General features: G+C 39.2%; 1 protein-coding gene across 1 annotated transcript in view; it reads right to left on the bottom strand.

The window, feature by feature from the left end:
- LOC125003633 (complement C3-like) overlaps positions 1–18,177 on the bottom strand; it is a 28,589-nt gene extending 10,412 nt beyond the window's left edge. Inside the window, exons 1-28 of the mRNA XM_047577633.1 lie at positions 18,033–18,177; positions 16,038–16,176; positions 15,923–15,946; positions 15,806–15,841; positions 15,282–15,317; positions 14,486–14,675; positions 13,139–13,304; positions 12,729–12,799; positions 12,416–12,507; positions 11,697–11,779; positions 11,512–11,599; positions 11,211–11,313; positions 9,747–9,861; positions 8,953–9,068; positions 8,714–8,857; positions 8,142–8,357; positions 7,847–8,047; positions 7,152–7,307; positions 6,299–6,428; positions 5,888–5,956; positions 4,651–4,953; positions 4,101–4,425; positions 2,727–2,812; positions 2,454–2,593; positions 2,114–2,323; positions 1,882–1,942; positions 666–749; positions 385–588 (exon numbers count right to left, since the gene is read on the bottom strand). Of these exons, the coding sequence (XP_047433589.1) occupies positions 385–588; positions 666–749; positions 1,882–1,942; positions 2,114–2,323; positions 2,454–2,593; positions 2,727–2,812; positions 4,101–4,425; positions 4,651–4,953; positions 5,888–5,956; positions 6,299–6,428; positions 7,152–7,307; positions 7,847–8,047; positions 8,142–8,357; positions 8,714–8,857; positions 8,953–9,068; positions 9,747–9,861; positions 11,211–11,313; positions 11,512–11,599; positions 11,697–11,779; positions 12,416–12,507; positions 12,729–12,799; positions 13,139–13,304; positions 14,486–14,675; positions 15,282–15,317; positions 15,806–15,841; positions 15,923–15,946; positions 16,038–16,176; positions 18,033–18,162 (3,718 nt within the window). The 5' untranslated portion in view covers positions 18,163–18,177. The remainder of the gene's footprint in view (positions 1–384; positions 589–665; positions 750–1,881; positions 1,943–2,113; positions 2,324–2,453; positions 2,594–2,726; positions 2,813–4,100; positions 4,426–4,650; positions 4,954–5,887; positions 5,957–6,298; positions 6,429–7,151; positions 7,308–7,846; positions 8,048–8,141; positions 8,358–8,713; positions 8,858–8,952; positions 9,069–9,746; positions 9,862–11,210; positions 11,314–11,511; positions 11,600–11,696; positions 11,780–12,415; positions 12,508–12,728; positions 12,800–13,138; positions 13,305–14,485; positions 14,676–15,281; positions 15,318–15,805; positions 15,842–15,922; positions 15,947–16,037; positions 16,177–18,032) is intronic.
- Positions 18,178–19,404: the final 1,227 nt, after the last annotated feature.

Genomic DNA, 19,404 nt, shown 5'->3' on the forward strand with positions numbered 1-19,404 from the left:
AACGCAACAGAATAATTTAAAGATGGATCCAAATGACCAGCACACCAGTTAACACCATCAACCATGCACCCATCTTTCAATGTGTCTTTGCTATTTGTCCATCTTCACATTCATCCATTCATTTTATTTCTATACAGATTCATTGAAACTATACTATAAACAGATATTTACATTTCTGAGCATCCATCCATTCATCCAATATACTATTATATATTCAAGTATTGTCTCTAGAGAAAGTTAATCCATCTATTTGTTAGCTGTTCATCCATCCATCCATCCATCCATCTTCAGCTATTCTTATTTGTCCATTGGATTCATTGGAGATACCCTGCTTTTCTTTTCTGACACGTCCACTTATTTGGGCATTCCTTCTGTCTGTCTCACCTCTCCGGATGTATCGGATAGCCTCGGCCTTGCGCTGCACCCCTACACTCTGCCAGTTGTCGGTCCGCTCTAGGTAGAGGGTAGCAATGAGCGGCAGCGTGATGGAGGCCAAGTTCTGCTCCACACATCCGCCAGGCATCCGGATCAGAGACGCCAGAGAGTCCTCGCTGATGGAATTGTCTATGCTGTCTGCCAACACATTGCCTGGAGGGTAGAGAACATGGCTGTTCAGGAATGAGACAATCCATGTTTTTAATCCTTATCACCACTTTTTCACTGACCTCTGACATTGATGAAAGTCTCTGGCACAGAGTTCGGCACAACTGACTCCAGTTCAGTCTTGCCGACACGAACAGTCTGCGTTCCTTTAATAAAACATGGTTAGGACAAATTGAAGTTTGAGTGCGTTTAGTTCAGTCTGTTGCATGAAAACATGGGTTATCTTGTGTGATCTCACAGGGGAGATGTAAAGGGATACTACTGAGCAACAGCTCCCCGCACTACAAACAAAACCCAGCCTAAGACTATAAAGGCATCAAGGCAAGGGGAACGATGACGTCCACAAAATGCCTTTTGCACCCGAGTGCCTCAAACCCACACAAATTACCTCCCGATGCATCCTTGATAAATCGCACAGGTCATGAACAGAGAACATGAGAATTTGGATTAAGCTTGATTAAATGTTAATTTTGTAACAGTACAGTAACAGAAATGTCAGTGGTTGATGAAGTCCACGAGAACACAAGTACAGTCTGGGCGCATTTTGAAAAACAGCCTTTGTAATACTTTGTAGTGAGGGTAAGCAAAAGAGATGGCTATAGCAATATCCTCCTGAGATCTGAGTAATTTCTGCATTTTTAATTTCTCCAAGGTATTTTGGATCAGTAGGACCTAAACAGTATTAAAACTAAGCATCGTCTTTCGACAGGAAGTAGCAGTTTTTGAAAAAAACAATGTCCTCATATATGGACACTGGGGCAAAATGTAAGCCCCAACGTCCTCAAACGAGTACTTGTTAATTAGCGACGCTGTAGCTCGTTGCAATTCGTAAAATTTGTTAAATTTGGGGGACATATCAAAATAGAAACGTTAATAAAGAAAAATTAAGAAAGTTTTACCATAGAATTTGATGGGGTTTTGTTCCTCGTCCACTTTTGTGGACCCTTTGCAGACTAAAGTGTGCACTAACGAGGACAACTGGTTTAAATGATGCAGAATAAGCTGCAATAAAATCTAAAACTTAATGTCCCCAAATAAGGACGTGGGGTCTCAGGAGAATATGGATAACAACGAAATCTTCAGAGAACTGGAAGTGATATTTTTAGGAGTATGATGATGTTGAAGGAGAAGACATTACCAGGTAATCTGGGCCAAACATTACAGATATATCCCTACTTTTGAATGAGGAGGGTGGAACATAAATGAGAAATGCCTTAAATTGTTCATGATTAGCATGTGATTTACGGTGGATCACAGGAAACCAAGCACCACATTTACCTCCCTCAGCAGACGGGTTCAACACTGCACTCCACACTTCAGTCTTTTGAACTCCATCCAGCTGTTTGGGACAAGAAAAGAGTGATTGTAAAATGTCCGTCCATTTACCACCATAATACACTGCCATAAATACATATAAAAACTACCGGTTATTGCATATATCAAGGAAGTGGATGCACATATTTATAGTGAAGAATATACAGTAATGACATTTTCATCAAGAGTGACTCACCACCACCCGTAGAGATTTCTGGACACGGTCTCCTCCCATCAAGTCTCTGCCAACCACCATTACCTCCAGAGGAAGTTTACCCACCACCAATGGCACAATGGTGTAAGGCACTACCACAGAAGAGCCAGCCGCCAGTGTCACTTCCTGTGTGTGACTTTCCTTGAAAGCAACGCTGCAGATGTCTTCTGTCTTCATTAGCACCACCCTTACCTGAGATGAAACAAGTCAAGGAGGAGTCACCAAAGATGGAACTACTGGAGAAACCCAGAATTTACTGAACAGGACAATGAAAAGATGAAATTAAATAAAAAGGACAATGAAAAGAGGGTGATTCTCTTACGTGCAGGTCCTCGTCTCCATAGTTGTGGACCACAGCTTTGATCTCGACCTGTTCGTTCCTTGCCACTGAGTATGGCAGCTTCAGGTCCACAAAGAAATGCTTCCAGGTTTTGACGTTGTAAGGCTCCGCAACACAGAAACCTGCAGACAATCAGGGAAAAGTGATTGGTCTTAAATGCATGTATGAATGAAGCGATTGGTTTAATTATTCTGGCATTTGAAGTTTGTTAATTACTAATATAATTTCGCAGTTTCCCAGTCCTCCTCCTCCTACCTGTATGAGGTGATGCACTGACTGCCATGATGCCCCACTCTGTGATGCTGTCAGGTAAGGCCTGATCGATGTTCTTCAATGCCAGCCTGTTGATAAAATTCAGATTTTTATGATTAACATCTATTACGCCCAAATAAGAATCTATACTGCACAGTAGTCTAAATATTAATTTAGAGACTCAAATAAACTTTGGTCCACTAACCTATAAAATGAGTTTGTCAAGCAAACAGCAAGAACAAAAAAACTAATTGTAAAAGATTAACTTGGTTGTAAACCATAAAATGAGAACGTTGCAGTCCACACAAGCTTTTCAGAGATGCAAACAGAACTACTGCTACATAGCACGAATGCATACGCACAAACATACAGGAGGATGATAAAGACAGGGATCACATATAAATGTGGACTGAAGGAATTTTATAAATACCCAGATACGGGGCAAACGTAAATATAGCTCAGCTACAGGAGATGTTGTTTCCTTTTACTGTGTAAAGGTTAAAAAAAAATGAATAGGATTCATAATAATGTTTGACAATATTTCTCTGTGTGACTTTTTCGTCCAGATTATCTCATTATTCTCAGATCTCTTTCTTAGTAGGATTATTTATGTTTCACAATCCAACATTATCTGTGGATCAGACATGCTCCAGTGAATCCCACAGATACTTGATCAGTTTGGGATCTAGTGACTTTGGAGGCCAGGTCGACACCTTGCGCTGTTCTTCGTTTTTTTTCGAGTTGCTCCTCAACCATCGGTGTGTGTTTGTGTGTGTCTCAGGCTGCACCCTGCCGGGGATGACTGCTGCCTGGTCTAGTCTAGGTGGGTGCTACATGTCACAAATAACAATTCCAATGAATGCCAGGTACCAGCAGAATATTGTCACAAGAGGATCAATGTTATTTATTTTTCCTGTCAGTGGTTTTAAGGTTGTGGCTGATCATTATGAATGCATTATTTTAGATCATCACCAGACAATAGGCGATGGGTTCAGAGATTCAGAGTTCATAAACTCCAACCCTACACTTACATGGTTGTGAATAACTCATTGACTTGCTTGTAGGGCAGCCGCTGGGATGTTTGACTGATCATTTATTTCACCAGTGCTTTCTCTACTCCCTCAAGTCTAAATGTCTGCCGTGGAAAATGTCTTTTGGCATTGCTACTGCTTGAAAATTGCTCCTACATGGCTGTATCTGCAGGCTGATTCCACCAGTTGTGTTCCTAACCTCTTATTCGTACACCAATCAATAAAATGTGAACAGGAATTCTACGGCGGGAAGTTGTTTCATGAAGTTGATGAAGTTTGTGCAGACTTACGAGACTCCTCTGTCTCAGACCGTAACCTCTGCTGTAAGTTGTAATCGCACACTCACCCATCTCTGTCGGCCTGACTGGGCAGTTCAACATCCATCCACAGCCAAGACTCGAAGAACTTGGAACGCAAATACACCTCTGTCTCATCCAGGTACTCCCACTCTTCTTCCTCAAAATCTTCTTCCTCAACACCTGCCTCCATTTTGATGACCCCCCGCTCTTGGGTCCTCAAGAATACTTTAGGTTCAGGTGGTCCGGGCCTTCCAAGCTGTCCAGGATGTCCAGGCTGTCCAGGTGGGCCAGGCTGTCCAGGTGGGCCAGGTGGGCCAGGTAGGCCAGGCTGTCCAGGTGGGCCAAACCCCACAGGGTTCGACATGAACTCCACTCTATTTGAATACAATTATACTGTTTGATAATGCAAACACAGCAAAAACACCTTTCTGCAAAACTACAGATGTTCTGTAGAGTTTCTTAGAAAAAATTAAAAGTGTATATGTGCCCTTGAAACTTTTTTGCGAGCTAACTATTATACCACTGAATTTAAAAGTAATGCATACACAGCCCTGTGATATTCTGCAGGAAAGAAGATGGATAAAGCTGAGGTACTACCACCAAAGTTGGGTCGAGAATATGCAATTCTGGGTCGTGACTCAAACACCACTCTCTCATATGCCGTGGGCATGATCGGAGCCAAAGTTGTGGGACGAGCTGTGGTCATGGGCGGTGGGGTGGTGGGTATCTCTGTGTTGAACTCCTGGTCCCTGTATGTGGAGCAGCAGTAGCGGAAAGCTCGCATGCACTCCCAGCCCTCCGTGATGTAGAGGGAGCGTCGGGTGCAAGAGTAAGGCATTGGGATCTCCCTGAGGCCATCTTTACAGCAGCGACGCTCCAGCTTCTCCTTGTAGTGACTCTCTGGAGGCAGAAGAGTGGACAAAAGGAAACTATCAAAAATTAGAACCTGCAATATGAAACACACTGATATTAGCATTGAGCCCACACTGAATTATAAGCAGTATTCATGGTTCTGAAACAGACAGTGATGACGATCCGTTGTGTTGAGACCTACAGTGAAATGTTCTCTCAAAATTCTGTTGCATCCCATCTACTTTAAATGCACACAGAGCCTTAGTTCGTGCAAACCACCAGAAATCATAGCTAAACATACCCTGTGAGATTAGAGTATAGGTCTACAACCAGGGGTCTGCAGAAGTACTGCAAGGGGGTTGGAAAATCTTTGGTTCATTACACATTTTTATATATATTTTTCAATTTTCCCCCACAAGTTTAAATTTCTTCAAATACACTTTAACATGAATCCAACATATTTTAGTAAAGGGATAAATTGAGGCAGAATCTTTCAGTCAGCAACTTCAGTTGAACTGAAGAAGCTACTCGGATCAGTGGCGAAACGTCTTCAAGAAATTCTACAAGTCCAGTTGCCCTTATTCAGACGCATTTTGGATCACCATGACCTGGATTAATGAGAACCTTCACAGTCAGAACTTCACTCATTTGCATACGATACAGGAGTTGTCTCAGCAGCACACTGTTTCACACTAGCCCAGACCTGTCATTCTAAAAGCCTTCTGTGCAAAGTAGGACGTGCCCCTATCAGTCAGGTATGTTTCCATCACCCTACTGTTGCACATGTTTGAAATTAAAAAAAAACATATATATATATATTTTCATCTGTGTATTATTTGAATAGCTTAATACTGAATGCAAAATGATAATAATATACATTTATAATTTGCACTAGGTCTAATTTAATATAGAATACATACAGCAGGTAGGGGGTCCCTGGCATGAAAAACGTGAATACACCCCTGGATTAAAGAATACTCACCTAGCTGCGCTTTACGCTTCAACAGTTCAGCAGAGCGCCTCCTTCTGGCACTGCCTGAACACCGCAGGGCTGAGTAAAGAGGAGAAAGGGAAAACTTTGTTTCAGATATCCAACCAAAAATGACAAGTTGTTATACAATATGTAGACAGTTAATCAGTAGCCTATGTTACAGTGTCACTAGTGAGGATTTAATGGTTGGCATGCAAAATCAGGGTTTTAGTGTTTTCAGTGTCTCCTGCCTGCGATCAAGACATACATACATATGCTACATGCTCAGTAACAGCATTCAAAAGTAGGTTAACCGATTATTGAGAGGTCAAGAGAGGTACAACAGGATTGCTTCACTTTCAACAAACACACAATGCAAACATGGCCTTTGCCTGTTATGCAGAGTAAGTGAGTACCAGATACCTTGTCTGATTGTGGTTTTGACCCCGGCACTGGAGGAAAAAAGCAGTCCTGCATCTGTGAACACTCCTATGGCGTTCTGGCCTCCACCTCGGGTGCAGCCAATGTCTCCATGCTCCACTGTGTCCCAAATCTGAACAAAAGAGTTCCAATATGAAAATAAGTATTCACAAATTTGTTTTGCAGTTCTGCAGGTATGTTTCAGTATAACACTTATGTCAGCGTGACGCTAACTTTTAAAACCGTTGCACAAAAAAAAATAATAATAATACAACCATTACTTTTATGTGATAATTATGTCATGATATCATATTTTGGTTCCCTTTTGTTATTCAGCTTGATTCGTCATTTTATAATTATCTTACTCTTTGCAATTAAGCTGGTTTCACTTCCTCTCTTTGCAGTTTCCCTTGTGTGTATAAATATAAAGTATAACCACATCTATCCCATGACCCTGGTCAACTCATTTTTGACTTTTTGCTTTCTCTTTAGAATGGATTTCACTTTTTGTTGTTCTTGTGTTTTTATATTTAACCAACTTTTAACCTCCACAGTGTCTTTTATGACTTATTTTGCAAGTGATCATTAAATTTGCTTTCAGTTGCTCACACTGCTTTTCTGGATGGCACCTCCTGCACTTGGTGTCTTCTCTCCCTTGCTACAGATTGTGACAAATTGATCAACGTCTACATCACTTTGCTTTGAAAAACTTGATGCGTAGCTGCTGTAAATTCCACTTTCTAGTTACATATATGCAGTACAAACATTTAATGAATATATTATATTCCTTTCCTGACCTCATTTGATATTTTTTCCGCTTTTATTACAATGGATATTATAAAACTAGCCCACATACCTTCCTCTGAGTAAGCCTGTCCCTGTTGAGAAGATACACAGCGTTGTCCACAGCCACCAGCCCGACCCTTGCACCCGGGTCACCTCTGATCTGAAAACGAAAGCTCTTTCCTGGCGCGTAGATTCTGTGTATACCATCCTCTGGCCCAACTTTGAGCTATGAGAGAGAATGAATAAAATAAAAAAGAAGATAAAAGAAAATGCATCAAAAGGCCAATGAACTGAAGAAACTACCAATATTTTTTTTATATATACACAGACATATATGTATACATACTGTACACATGTTTTCAATTAATCAGTGACATTCATTTATCAGTTTCCTCAAAACACTTTAATGAACCCAGAACAAGGACTAAGGCGCTGGAGGCGAGAGAGAAACATTGAGAGGAACCTTGAAAAGAACCCGGCTGATATTGGGGGACGCGTCTGAATGAAGCGAACTGGGTGCAAAGACAGAAAACAAAGGAAGTGGGACAAAAGAGAAGGGAGCAAATGGATAAATTCATACATGATTCTGGATAAAGCTTACATGCAACGTGTTGTACGTGAATGTCACTGTTGATTTTGGCCTTTTTCATGGGATTTATTAACAGCGAGGAAGAAATGAAATAGTCACACACGCACTGGACCTTTTTTCAAATATAGAAAATCACAGCTTTGCCTGTTACCTCTAAGACCGAGTGGTGCACTCACCCCTCCAACACAGGAATCGACCACATCTATCCAGATTGAGTCAGACACCACCTCCTCTCGTTCTGTCCAGGGGATAGAGTAGAAAGCCACAAAGCGAAAAGACGGCATCATCTCTGGCGTTATCAATAAATTCACGGTGGTGACCAGCTGACCCGTTACAGCCACACGCTCAGCAGTTATGATTTTGCCTTTATTGAGCACCTGGCAAGAGATTTAGGATAGAAAGTTGGTAATTCACAGTTTATTTAGTGATCTGTGTCTGGCTATTTTTTTTATTTGTTTTTGGTTGTCTCACCAAGTACGTCACGTGTTTGATAAAGTCTCTATGCTTCTGCTCTGCGGTGGTGATGCTAAGACTCAGGACGAACATTTCTCCAACAGACACTGTGTTTTTTCCTGTGGAGATGTACAGGTAGTTTTGTTTGCGCTGGTTAAAGGGGACATAAGGCTGAACGATGATCTGTTGTCTGGCCTGCTGCTCTGGTCTCAGTCCAGTCTGTGTGGTTTCAACCTAAGAAAAAGACAAAAGACTGAAATGAATTGATGTGGAGGTATTTTCCTCCCTCTTACCCACATGTTGTGTTCATTGATTCATCTTCTAGTTGGATAAAGATCACTTGGGTCAGAGTGCTTCCTTATCTCTTGGTGCTGGAGACAATCTACAGTGGAAAGAATGTACTGAGAACAGGTCTTTGCTGCAGGGATGAGGCGCCTTTACATTTGCAAAGTTACTGTTATTGGCTGTTTTCTGCTTCAGACTTGTGAGGATCCTGAGACGTCTTGAGTCCAAGTTAATCAGACTAAAGACTTGTTAAACGCTAGTTTGTAATGAACTGAAAAGTGAATGTGTCATGCAGTCATACTCACCATGATGGTTTGTCGGTGTTGACGGTTGGGCATGTTGACAGTGGCTCTGGTGGTGCCGGAGGCGACAAGCAACGGTTTGTCCAGCAAATTCACTTTGACTTGGACATTACGAGCTGGAGAACCGTCGTGTTGGTACACTTGGATCTGGAAATACATTTTTTTATGTCACCGACATTTTTATTCAGAATGAATCGATTAGAACTGCAGCAAACTGAAAACACAGAGGATGATTTCCTTACTGTGAAGTCAAAGGGCAGGCCCGGCTTGAAATACTTTGGCATGTCTTTGAAGAACACTACATAAGGAGACTGCACAATTTTAATCCCAGTCTTTTCAGCCTCAACCAGATCACTCCCTGTAAAGGTGAAAAAACTAGAGTCAATTGGGAGTAAATGTGAAGAACTTCATATTTTCAGTACTAGAAAGTAACTGAATACTGGAAAAAAAAAACAGTTTCATTTTCAACAAATCTGGTCTGCTTTATATTCTAGTTTGTAGTTGTTGTATATACGGTGTATATATTTATGTATATTTAGAGTTTATATGTTTACAATTTAATTTAATTTAATTTAATGCAACCAAGGCAAATACCTCGTACGTACAAACATGCTTGACAATGAAGTCTTTTCTGATTCTGATTCTGATTCTAGTATTGGTAGAGGCTGACAGCTCTAATGTAGAAAATGAGTTAAGATTGATTAAACTCCAACTGCAGCTGCATGCTCCACATTTCCCTCAAGAGTCAGCACTGTCTGGTGTTGGTTCATCAAGAGGACTGAAGGTCATAAAGCAGCCTCAGATAACACTATGGATCCGCACAGATAGCACAACTGTTACTGACAAACAGTGCTCTGATTACAACACACTGGGGAGTTTAGTCTCACTGTTTGAGCATTCAACTGATACGATTATAGGCAGCGTCCACACCAGCACGACAAAAAGATAGTCACTGTATTTGTGTTGCGTTTGTAGATTTGTTATTCAAAGATTATATTAAACGTAGTGATCAGTTAAGGGATAACAATCTGCTTACCTGTCTTGGTGAGCACAGAGGCCTTGACATACAAAGATTGGCCCACTAAGGATCTAATGTCAGGGTATGCTCTTCTGATCTCCTCGATACTCAGTGTGGCCTGTCCTGCGTCCAGCTGCAGGAGAAAAATGGATTGTTTCATTACAAACAGCAACAATGGTGATTGTGTTATTGTAATTCTGACTACAAAAAAAGCTTTTTTTTTTTTTTTTTTTTTAGTTTATCCGAAGATAAATAAATCCGAAGAGCTATAACTAGGTATTCCTTTCACCCAGTTTCCTGTGGTATTTCAAAGCTTTGTAACATCTTAGCACCTCATTTTGTTGTTTCTGCTGGTACTCTTGTAATATGAAACAACCCAGACACTAGAAAGAAATCCCAACCAATCTGTCAGGGTAATCCACACCCTGGCTATCCACAACCTTATTCAAGGGGTGCACGTACAAATCTGAGCATGAAGGTGTACCTGTTGAATGCTGACTTAATTAGCTACTTGTCAAAATCTCCCTGCAATACAAGACTCAGCCAAAAAGGCCCCATAAATACTTGCAAACTCAAGCACTCTGGACAACACTGAATAGTTTCAGTTTAAAGGTTAGTGACCATGCCCTTTGCAAAGTCTATATGGATGATTTTTGTACAGAGATTTTTCAATAAATTGGCAAATGCCTTCATACAATTTGAGGTGACAAATCCCTCATCCAAAACAAATTGCTGTAGTTTTAACCCAAAAAAATGCTTTAAGTTTTAAAAATTATTCTTTAACCAAATGACGCTGTGGAACCCACCAAAAGTTTCCACCCGACATGGACGCTTGTATTCTGCTAATGCTAGTCTAACATGTCTTAAGTAACCATTTCAATTGAATCCATCCTGACTGGAAGAAAATTTCAGTCAGATAGAGGGAGGGGGAGAAAACCTTTAACCCTTTAAAACCTAATGTGCTTCAAGCGGCACTTTTGCACAAGCATACTATGGATTACCTCAATTACTTCATGGTCTTCGCCATCTGAAAAATTCCAATGATTTCTTGAAAACTGACACTTTACACTTTACAGCCAAAAATGTGTCATTAAAGGTTGTTACACTCAAATAGAATGCATCAAATTGTATATTACTGCTAAATATTGAAAATTCCAGGTATTACTGATGACCAGTGATTGGTCTTTTGTCTTTTGACTTGGTCAAAAACCTCACAATCAGTTTTGTTTGAAAAGATGAACAAAACCCAAGTGAATGTGGGTAGCTTCTTTGAAAATGTGACTCCATCTTGGTCATCTTCTTCTATTATATTAATTCAGTGATGTCAACCAGCATGTTTATTCCATTTATTTGAAATCACAGACATCCATTTCCAGGATGCCACTTAGGGGAGCAGTGAACTTTCTCAAGTGAGTCCGGATAGTTTTGTTTCAGATATTCCCTGAATGGTGAATTCCAGTGAATTTTGGTGTGTGAACTTACATCCGACACCTGCTGCACGGATGGTAACCTTATCATCTCTTTGTTGATATTCACTCCAAACACAATGTAGGCCGTGCCCTGAACCGGCTCCCCGTACAGGTACCTGATCCACAGTCACAATACTGGTCAGTCACAGTTATTGGGTTAAATTAGATTATTAAAGTTTTTATACATGGATACCAACAAGAAACAAGAAAAGACAGAAAAGATTTCTTCAGTAAGTCAGTGAATGGATATGGCGCAGAGATCTATAACATTTGATGCAAGTAAGTGCATTCATGTATGACTGTATTAGACCAACCTGGCAGAAATATCTACAACTAGTTCACTGTCATCCAGGCTGAAGTAGGACTGTCTGGGAGTCAAGGTAACATTGAAGGCAGGAAGCACTGAAATAACACACCATAAACAATCAAGCATGGCACTCCAGAAACCTACAGATACTGATGTTTTGAACATTAGTAAGCACAATTTTACATCACCTACCGTATTTCTTCACCTCAAACTGGGACGTGAATGTGTTCTGCTGCCAGTGGTCAAATTTGGCAGTCACAATCCAAGTTCCTTCACTGTAAAACATCCAGTTTATTTAATTCCCAAACATTTAAAATGTACGCAATGGAAGAAAGGTTCTACTTGATTATAGCAAAATACGCCATTTAAGACACATTTAAATACAGTACAGGCTTAAAAATTTGGCTCTACCTATGACAGTACGAGGCAAAATATGTGTTTTTGAACAATATCGCCTCTGATAGTGAATATCCCACACAAAAAAGCATTAACATTTGGTGAGCTGCCACAATGTAAAACATGAACATGATGCTGGTACTGCCATGCTTTATGGTGACAATGATATTCTTTTTTCTTCTCTGTTTTTGACAAACATGTATTTTACAATTTTAGTTGTGTTTTTCATTAGAGAAAGCATGTGTCTTGCAAAGCTTTTTGGTATTCCAGCGTGAAGAATTTTGCCATTCAGCGTCCTTATAACACATAACACGTACAATTTACACTGGGACAAGAGGCAGTCTAAATGCAGGTACATTTCAAGTTTAAGGTACTTTCAGAAAAAAATATCCTGACTCTGTTTTATTAAACTCCTCTCAGTCCTCAACATTTTATGCTGAGAAGTCACAAATCTACAATATCTTGAAGGCTTCCTTGTGTTTACATGTATAGTTTTATTAACAAATTGATCTTACTTGACAAATTCAGAAAGAGGAAAGACCTCTGCTAAGAGGCCATTGGTAGCTCTGGACTTGGAGACCTGCTTGACAACCACGCCATCTGGATTCTATGATGCACAAACAAACGATTCAGTTCATAGTGAATATATTCAGACTCATTCAGTCTGGATCCACATCCAGCCAGTGTTTGTATACACTTATACACTCTGTTTACATTATGTTCATTCCTTTTGCCTTGCCACGATTATTCTTCGGCAAGGACATTTCATTTCTCTGCATTCATAGTGGGTTTACAAAATTTACAACTACTGATTTGTCATTTGTTTACCTGGATGTCTATTGTGATGGAATTGTCAAGGGCCTTAAAAGACGGAGAGGACACAAAGGCTCTGAATCGAACTGAAAGAAACAGGACAAGTGAGTAAAATGTACACTTAGTAATTAATCAAAAATTTATCCAGGCTTGCATCATCACATCACTTCTTGATGAAATGACTGGAGCACGTTTCAAAATGGTTTCAACTAGGGCTGCACGATTCTGCAAAAAATGTGAATCACGATTTTATTTATTTATTTTTTTTGCTTAGAATTGGGATCACGATATCACGTGTATGTGTGAATTGAGATTGCGATTTTTTAATGATTAATCGTGCAGCCCTAGTTTCTACTAAAACAAAACAAAACAAAACAAATACTTATTTAAATTCATTAAATTTTTGGTTGTCCTTGTTATCTCACCGGTGTCTCCGGGGTTGTAAATGGGTTTGTCTGTCTGGATGAAGATGTATCCCGAGTGAAAAGTCACCATCAGCATTCTTTCCTCCATGTGTAAATCCCCAAAGTTCACTTTGAGGGTCACAAACTTGTCCTTTTTTTCATCACGATCCAAATTATCTGAGGAAAGCTGGAGCAAAAATGACATTTAGACATAGGAATAATGCTATAAATTGAATCAACCCTCTGTTTTTTCTATTGTTTAGCTCATATGATATTTGAACACACTCACTGTGTATAACAGAATTACTTTCTGCAATAATCCAATTTCTCAAATATAATGTAAAGAATGTTCAACCTGTAGATGTTTTATTTATTTTCAGTGTGCTTAAAATTGACAAAGCAGATATAAAGTGTAAAAAAAAATACATAGAAAATATCTTCAGCAAATAAAATATAATGGCTTGGTAAATGGATACAAAACTGTGAAACCATTTCAAGAAAGCTGGCAGCCTCAGGACCTCCAGCTGTTGAAGAACATCACAGCCCACCAATCCTGTTGGTTACCATTAAGCATTGAATCAATGAAACTTAAGGTAATTGCAGCTGCGGAATGGCAAATGAGCCACACCTCCATTATTATTATGACCAGTGATGCACCGAGCCAATGGTTGGCTGTTTCCTTGTGTGTGCGGTCAGTGACCATCTGTGGCTCTGGATCTGTGGCTTTGTTTGCTTGTTTGTTTTCTTTGTTGCACCCTGCAGCTTTGGCGCTAGCTGGACAATTCAGCATTTTGGATCTACGCCCAAACAACTCGAAATATCACACTGATTGGACGAGAAGACGAACATGACTGTAGGTTTGTTGCTCTAAGTTCCTAGTCTCCTGGCAAATATTAGCTCTTTCAGTTAGTACGAATGCATACTACTGCCCCCTGCTGGTATGAAGTGGACATGTGTGAAGGTACTTAATTAAAATGTTGGTTTGGTCCGTCCCTGGTCTGTTCTTGGTTTATTTCCATCACAGTAATTTTCACTTACAGAGTCTAGCAGTGGGGAAAAAAACTGGGTGCAATCAGTTGTTTTAGCTCAACCTACTCTCTCTGGCAGAAATATGTGGGATCATAGATGACTGCAGGAGGGAGTATTACAAGAAATACATTTTGCCCAATCAGGTAAATTCTATAAATGATACCAAAGTGGGATGACTACACGTCTGTCTTTTCTGTTTGTTTTCTCTCAGTTTGTATGTCCCCGTAAGACAATGTACCATCCTTTAAAAATAAATTTTACTTTCACAAATGCTTGTATAAATTATTAATATCATCTTATAAGGAGGTCACAGGTAAAATCATGGCTCTGCTGAGTCACCTGTATGGTCTTGAGAGCTTGAAATCCATTTTCCAGGTTGAGAGTGACAGAGTCCTGAAGGAGCATGGTGGCCTTGCTGAAGTGCTGGATGGAGATGGAGACAGTGATGGGGTTGGTCACGTCGTAAGCTTGTAAGTAGATGTTCTCTGGGCTGTCGGTCCTCAGCAGGTCTGGAGCCAGCAGAAGGAACCTGCAGCCAAACACAGCAATATGAGGCGTTTGACTTTCACTTTTGGGAATTACAGGGAAGGTCTGTGTTGTGAAGCCAAATAACAACGTAACAAAGATGGAGACACTGCTTCTTCAGTAAATTCATATTAATCCGACAAACATGAGTAAGCTCAGTTTAAAAACTAGCACTGGGTCAGTACTTCCACTTGTATTTTGGGGGAAGATCTTTAGAAAGATAGAATATATTTTCTGTGAATCTTTTGCTTTGGAATAATGTTAAATATTTTAAATTTATTAGGATCTGTGTGTTGGTATTTATTTTTTAATAGATGACTGCTTACAATTTTAATGCCTCCTGTATACAGTGACAATAAAAGACAAAATATTCATGTATTAACCTTTTTAGTTAATTTATTTTTATTTTATATATTTTTTTTTGTGATCCAGAGATCCAAATTAGCAAAGAAAACTGACATTAAATACAAAAAAAAAAAGAGTTACAATAGAAAATATATATCTTGCATTTGCAGTTTGAAGGAACAAAGTATAAATAACCTATCCACCATTAACAAGTACAGTTTTTTTTAACCCACTGGCAGATGAAGCATTTGTTTAGCAACTGTACCTCGGAGCAGGATTAACTGTGTCCTTTTGCGCTATGCTGCAAATGAAGAGGACAAGTGTTAATTTCAGAAAAACAGCTGAAAAACAAATAGCAATTGGTTGTGGTTGGCAGCAAAGAAAGCCCTTCCAAGGGTAGAAAACATTTATTATTGGTACATCAACACATGTAAAAACTAGCATGAGTCATGTTACGTTATATAAGTTCTCTAAAAAAAAAAGAAAGAAAGAAATAAAGTCAAACACAGTGGATCCAGTTATAAAAAGAAATTATTTTGGGTTTCGTCGAAAAATGTTTTTTTTTTTGTTTTTTGTTTTTTAAAAAAAAGCAACTGGACTTGTTGAGTTTAGAGAAGACATTTCTCCACTTGTCCAAGTAGCTTCTTCGGTTCTGGTGAGAAGTTTGAGGATTATTCTGGGTTTTATTTGAAAACATTCAAAAATCTTAACCATTAAACCTGTAAAAGTGTATATGCTGTACTAACTGCATGTTCACGAAAGGGTTTCTGTTTAGATTTGGTGACTTACTCATGGAGGTCCCAGTATCGATCAATTGGCGTAAATCTGGGGATCAGATTGAGAAATACAAACTGAATACAGATCAGAGGTTAAACATTGCAACTGTCTGTGTGAACGTACACATACCTGTCACGCCAGGGTCGTGATGGGCTGTAATGAACATGGTTAAAATTAGTGAGCAACACTTTAATGAAAGCAGGAGACACAGAAGAACAGACACCAGGGAAGTAGAACAGCTTACCGTCCCCGTCTACGGTCAGACTGTCCATCTGATCTGCAGAGAAGAAGCAGGAGAAACAAAACATTGTGCAGCTTCCACCGAACCATGTTGACTGCCTTGAGTCTCAGTGGACTGTGGCCACCAGGAAGACAGTCAGCTACTGTGTCAGAAAAGCCCCGAATTTCATCATATTATATACAGTCAACAGGAAGGGGAGGGTACAGTTTCTGATCAATAGCAGGGAACAAACATGACAGGAACAAGGTCAGTGTTACAATATAAACAAACGGCACACAAACAAGGACCGCACAGCACTTTAGTGCTTTTGTCGATCATGCTTCTGTTCTGATGTGCTCCTTATTTAATTATTAATTACTTCAAGTTTCAGGGTTTTTTGCAAACAAACAAAAATGTGGGTTTATTTGAAGCCTCCCCTTATAATAATGTTTCATAATATTTTAATAATATTTCAATTTTATGTTGTTATAAAAAATCTGAAAATATGAATAAGAATAATATTTACTTGTTATCGTCCCTCAAAGAGTTAAACTTCACCATTGTCCAGTAAAGTATTACTTACAGTTATAAGTGACAAATTGGTGCAAAATGGAGGAAACAATAAAATTCCATTTTAGCCACATGCCTTCATCTACGCTTGGTTTTCACACATGCACTCACCAGACACTTTATTAGGTACACCTTGCTAGTAAAAGGTCAGACCTGCTTTTGCCTTCAGAACTGCCTTTTTTTGTGGTGTACTTTCAACAAGGTGTTGGAAACGTTCCTCAGAGATTTTGGTCCATATTGACATGATGGCATCACACAGTTGCTGCAGATTTGCCGGCTGCACATCTATGATGAGAATCTCCCGTTCCACCACATCCCAAAGGTTCCTCTATTGGAGTGAGATCTGGTGACAGTGGAGGCCATTGGAGTACAGTGAACTCATTGGCATGTTCAAGAAACCAGTTTGAGATGATATGAGCTTTGTGACATGGTGCATTATTGTGCTGGAAGTAGCTGTCAGAAGATGGGTACACTGTGGTCATACAGCGATGGACACGGTCAGCAACAATACTCAGGTAGGCTGTGGTATTTAAACCATGCTCAGTTTGTACTAAGGGGAACAAAGTGTGCCAAGAACCATTACACCACCAGCAGCCTGAACCATTGATACAAGGCAGGATGGATCCATGCTTTCATGCTGTTTACACCAAATTCTGACCCTGACAGCTGAATGTCGCAGACTCGTCAGACCAGGCAACGTCTTTCCAATCTTCTATTGTCCAGTTATGGTGAGCCTATGTGAACTGTAGTCTCAGTTTCTGTGAGTAAATACTTCACTAAAAATGAAGGCTTCAGAGAAATACTGCTTTTTTGTTTCATCCCAACTATTAAAAACTATTCTAGCTTTCAGCTATGCCCATCTATAAGGGCTATAGCCTATATATATTTAGTGTACACATAATAATAGGCAGTTCTGTTCAGTTTTATTAGTTGACATTGTCAAGTGGCTTTCACTTATGTAAAGTTTACACTGCAGCTCCCCCACTTGAAAAGGTAACTCCAAAGCAAATTCAGGTGAAAAACCTTAAAATACAAACAAATAAATGATCAAAAATGTACCCAAGAAACCATAGTCAATCAACATCAAAATAAAGATTAAAGTAGATCAAAAAATCAAATACAGCAATAAGTAGAAAACACTCATATTTAAAGTACCCAAAAATGAATTAAATACATTTTAAAGCACTATTTAATGATGATTTTAACCTTACAAACTTTAGCAGCTTTTAACTCTTGTAAATACACACAAATCATGTTTATCTTATTTATTAATTACTTTTAGCTTGAATACTTTTTAAATCCACATCATATTAAATATATACCATTTTATCTTGCATTTTAAACACATAATTCACCAGAGAACATTTTGACTTATATTTGGTCATATGATTTCTCCACCACTCAACCCCAAGACGAGGCTGCAAAGATGCAAAATAATCAAATGCTCACCGCCTCTTTCTTCTATCTTTGCAAGTTTTAATCCTGCAGTCTCCTTTTCCCAAGCACCAGTTCCTTCGCACACTCCTCGCTCCTCAATGCCCTGTGAGTGAGTGCCTCCAAACCATCCTGATTTCCACATTGTCTCCACCTGGTGCACTTAATCAGCTGCCTCCTGGCTGGGAGACACACCGGACCCTGATGCACCCAGCCAGAGGGGGCGGCCTTCAGCTCAACTCAACAGAAATTGTTGCTGTTATTGTAGATGGTAATTTTTCTTGTCTTTGATGTCAGTTAATACACCATGCGGAAGTTTCGGTAGAGCTGATAGTTTGCCAAAATGTGTTAAGGTCAAGCCTATAGATTTCAAAGCTTTACTTTCTACTGGGTTTTTATGACAGCAACTGGTCAACGTCGACTGAAATCTCAACATATTAGTTGAGTTTAAAAACTATGAAATCATTTAACGCCCAGCTGCTGCTTAAGATATATAATGTTCTATTTTCCATAATTTAATTCATTTAATTCATTTAATAATTAATTTGTTTCCCATTATGTACTCCATTTAAGTCTCTTATGGATTCAACAGCTACAACACAATCAAGAAGAACCTCTTCAAAACAAAGCAAATGTCATGAAATAACTACTTTATTTTATTGAAACACTGGCCGGCCTCTTAATTAGGTACACTAGAGAAAACACGTGCATTCGAATAGAGCAGTCCTGCACTAAATCCCCCATCATGACTGTCCTAATAGATGGAGGATGGTGGATGTTGAAACAGCAACAGAAAGGTGATAATTCAACCATATAATGATCATGTTGGATGATTTATTTTGTTGTGCTGCTAAAGTGGATTGATTTAATCAGAAAGGACTAAACTGAATACAATGCGGTTGACAAAATGATAGAAATATATGCTGGTCTAAGACAATACTGTTCAATAGCACAACAAACTGCAGCAGTTGATTCAATAGCTCTGTAATTCATTTTAAACACACGCTGATCCCCTAACCTTTACCGGAGGACTGTTAAAATGGATGTTTCTTTAGTGTACCTAATGGAGTGGCCAGTGATATATATATTTCCGAGAAGCACAACAGAGATATAAACCATATTTTTTTCTTCAGTCTTTGTAATAAAAAAAAAGACTGAAGCTTATTGAACTTTTTAGCAATTTATTTCATTTGTATGAACAAATGAGCAAGTACATACATATTATTAATGTTTGGGATGTAAGGGTTATATTGATGTATAGCAAACTAATATACTCCAAAAAAAATGGCACTACAGTATGTTAACATGTAGAGATATGCTCTGGCGGACTTGTTCTATGGCAGGTCATAAAGAGTTAATATATCTTCATAGTAGATGAAAGGGTGTA

Source organism: Mugil cephalus, chromosome 2, assembly GCF_022458985.1.
Source record: "Mugil cephalus isolate CIBA_MC_2020 chromosome 2, CIBA_Mcephalus_1.1, whole genome shotgun sequence".
NCBI classification, from domain to species: Eukaryota; Metazoa; Chordata; class Actinopteri; order Mugiliformes; family Mugilidae; genus Mugil; species Mugil cephalus.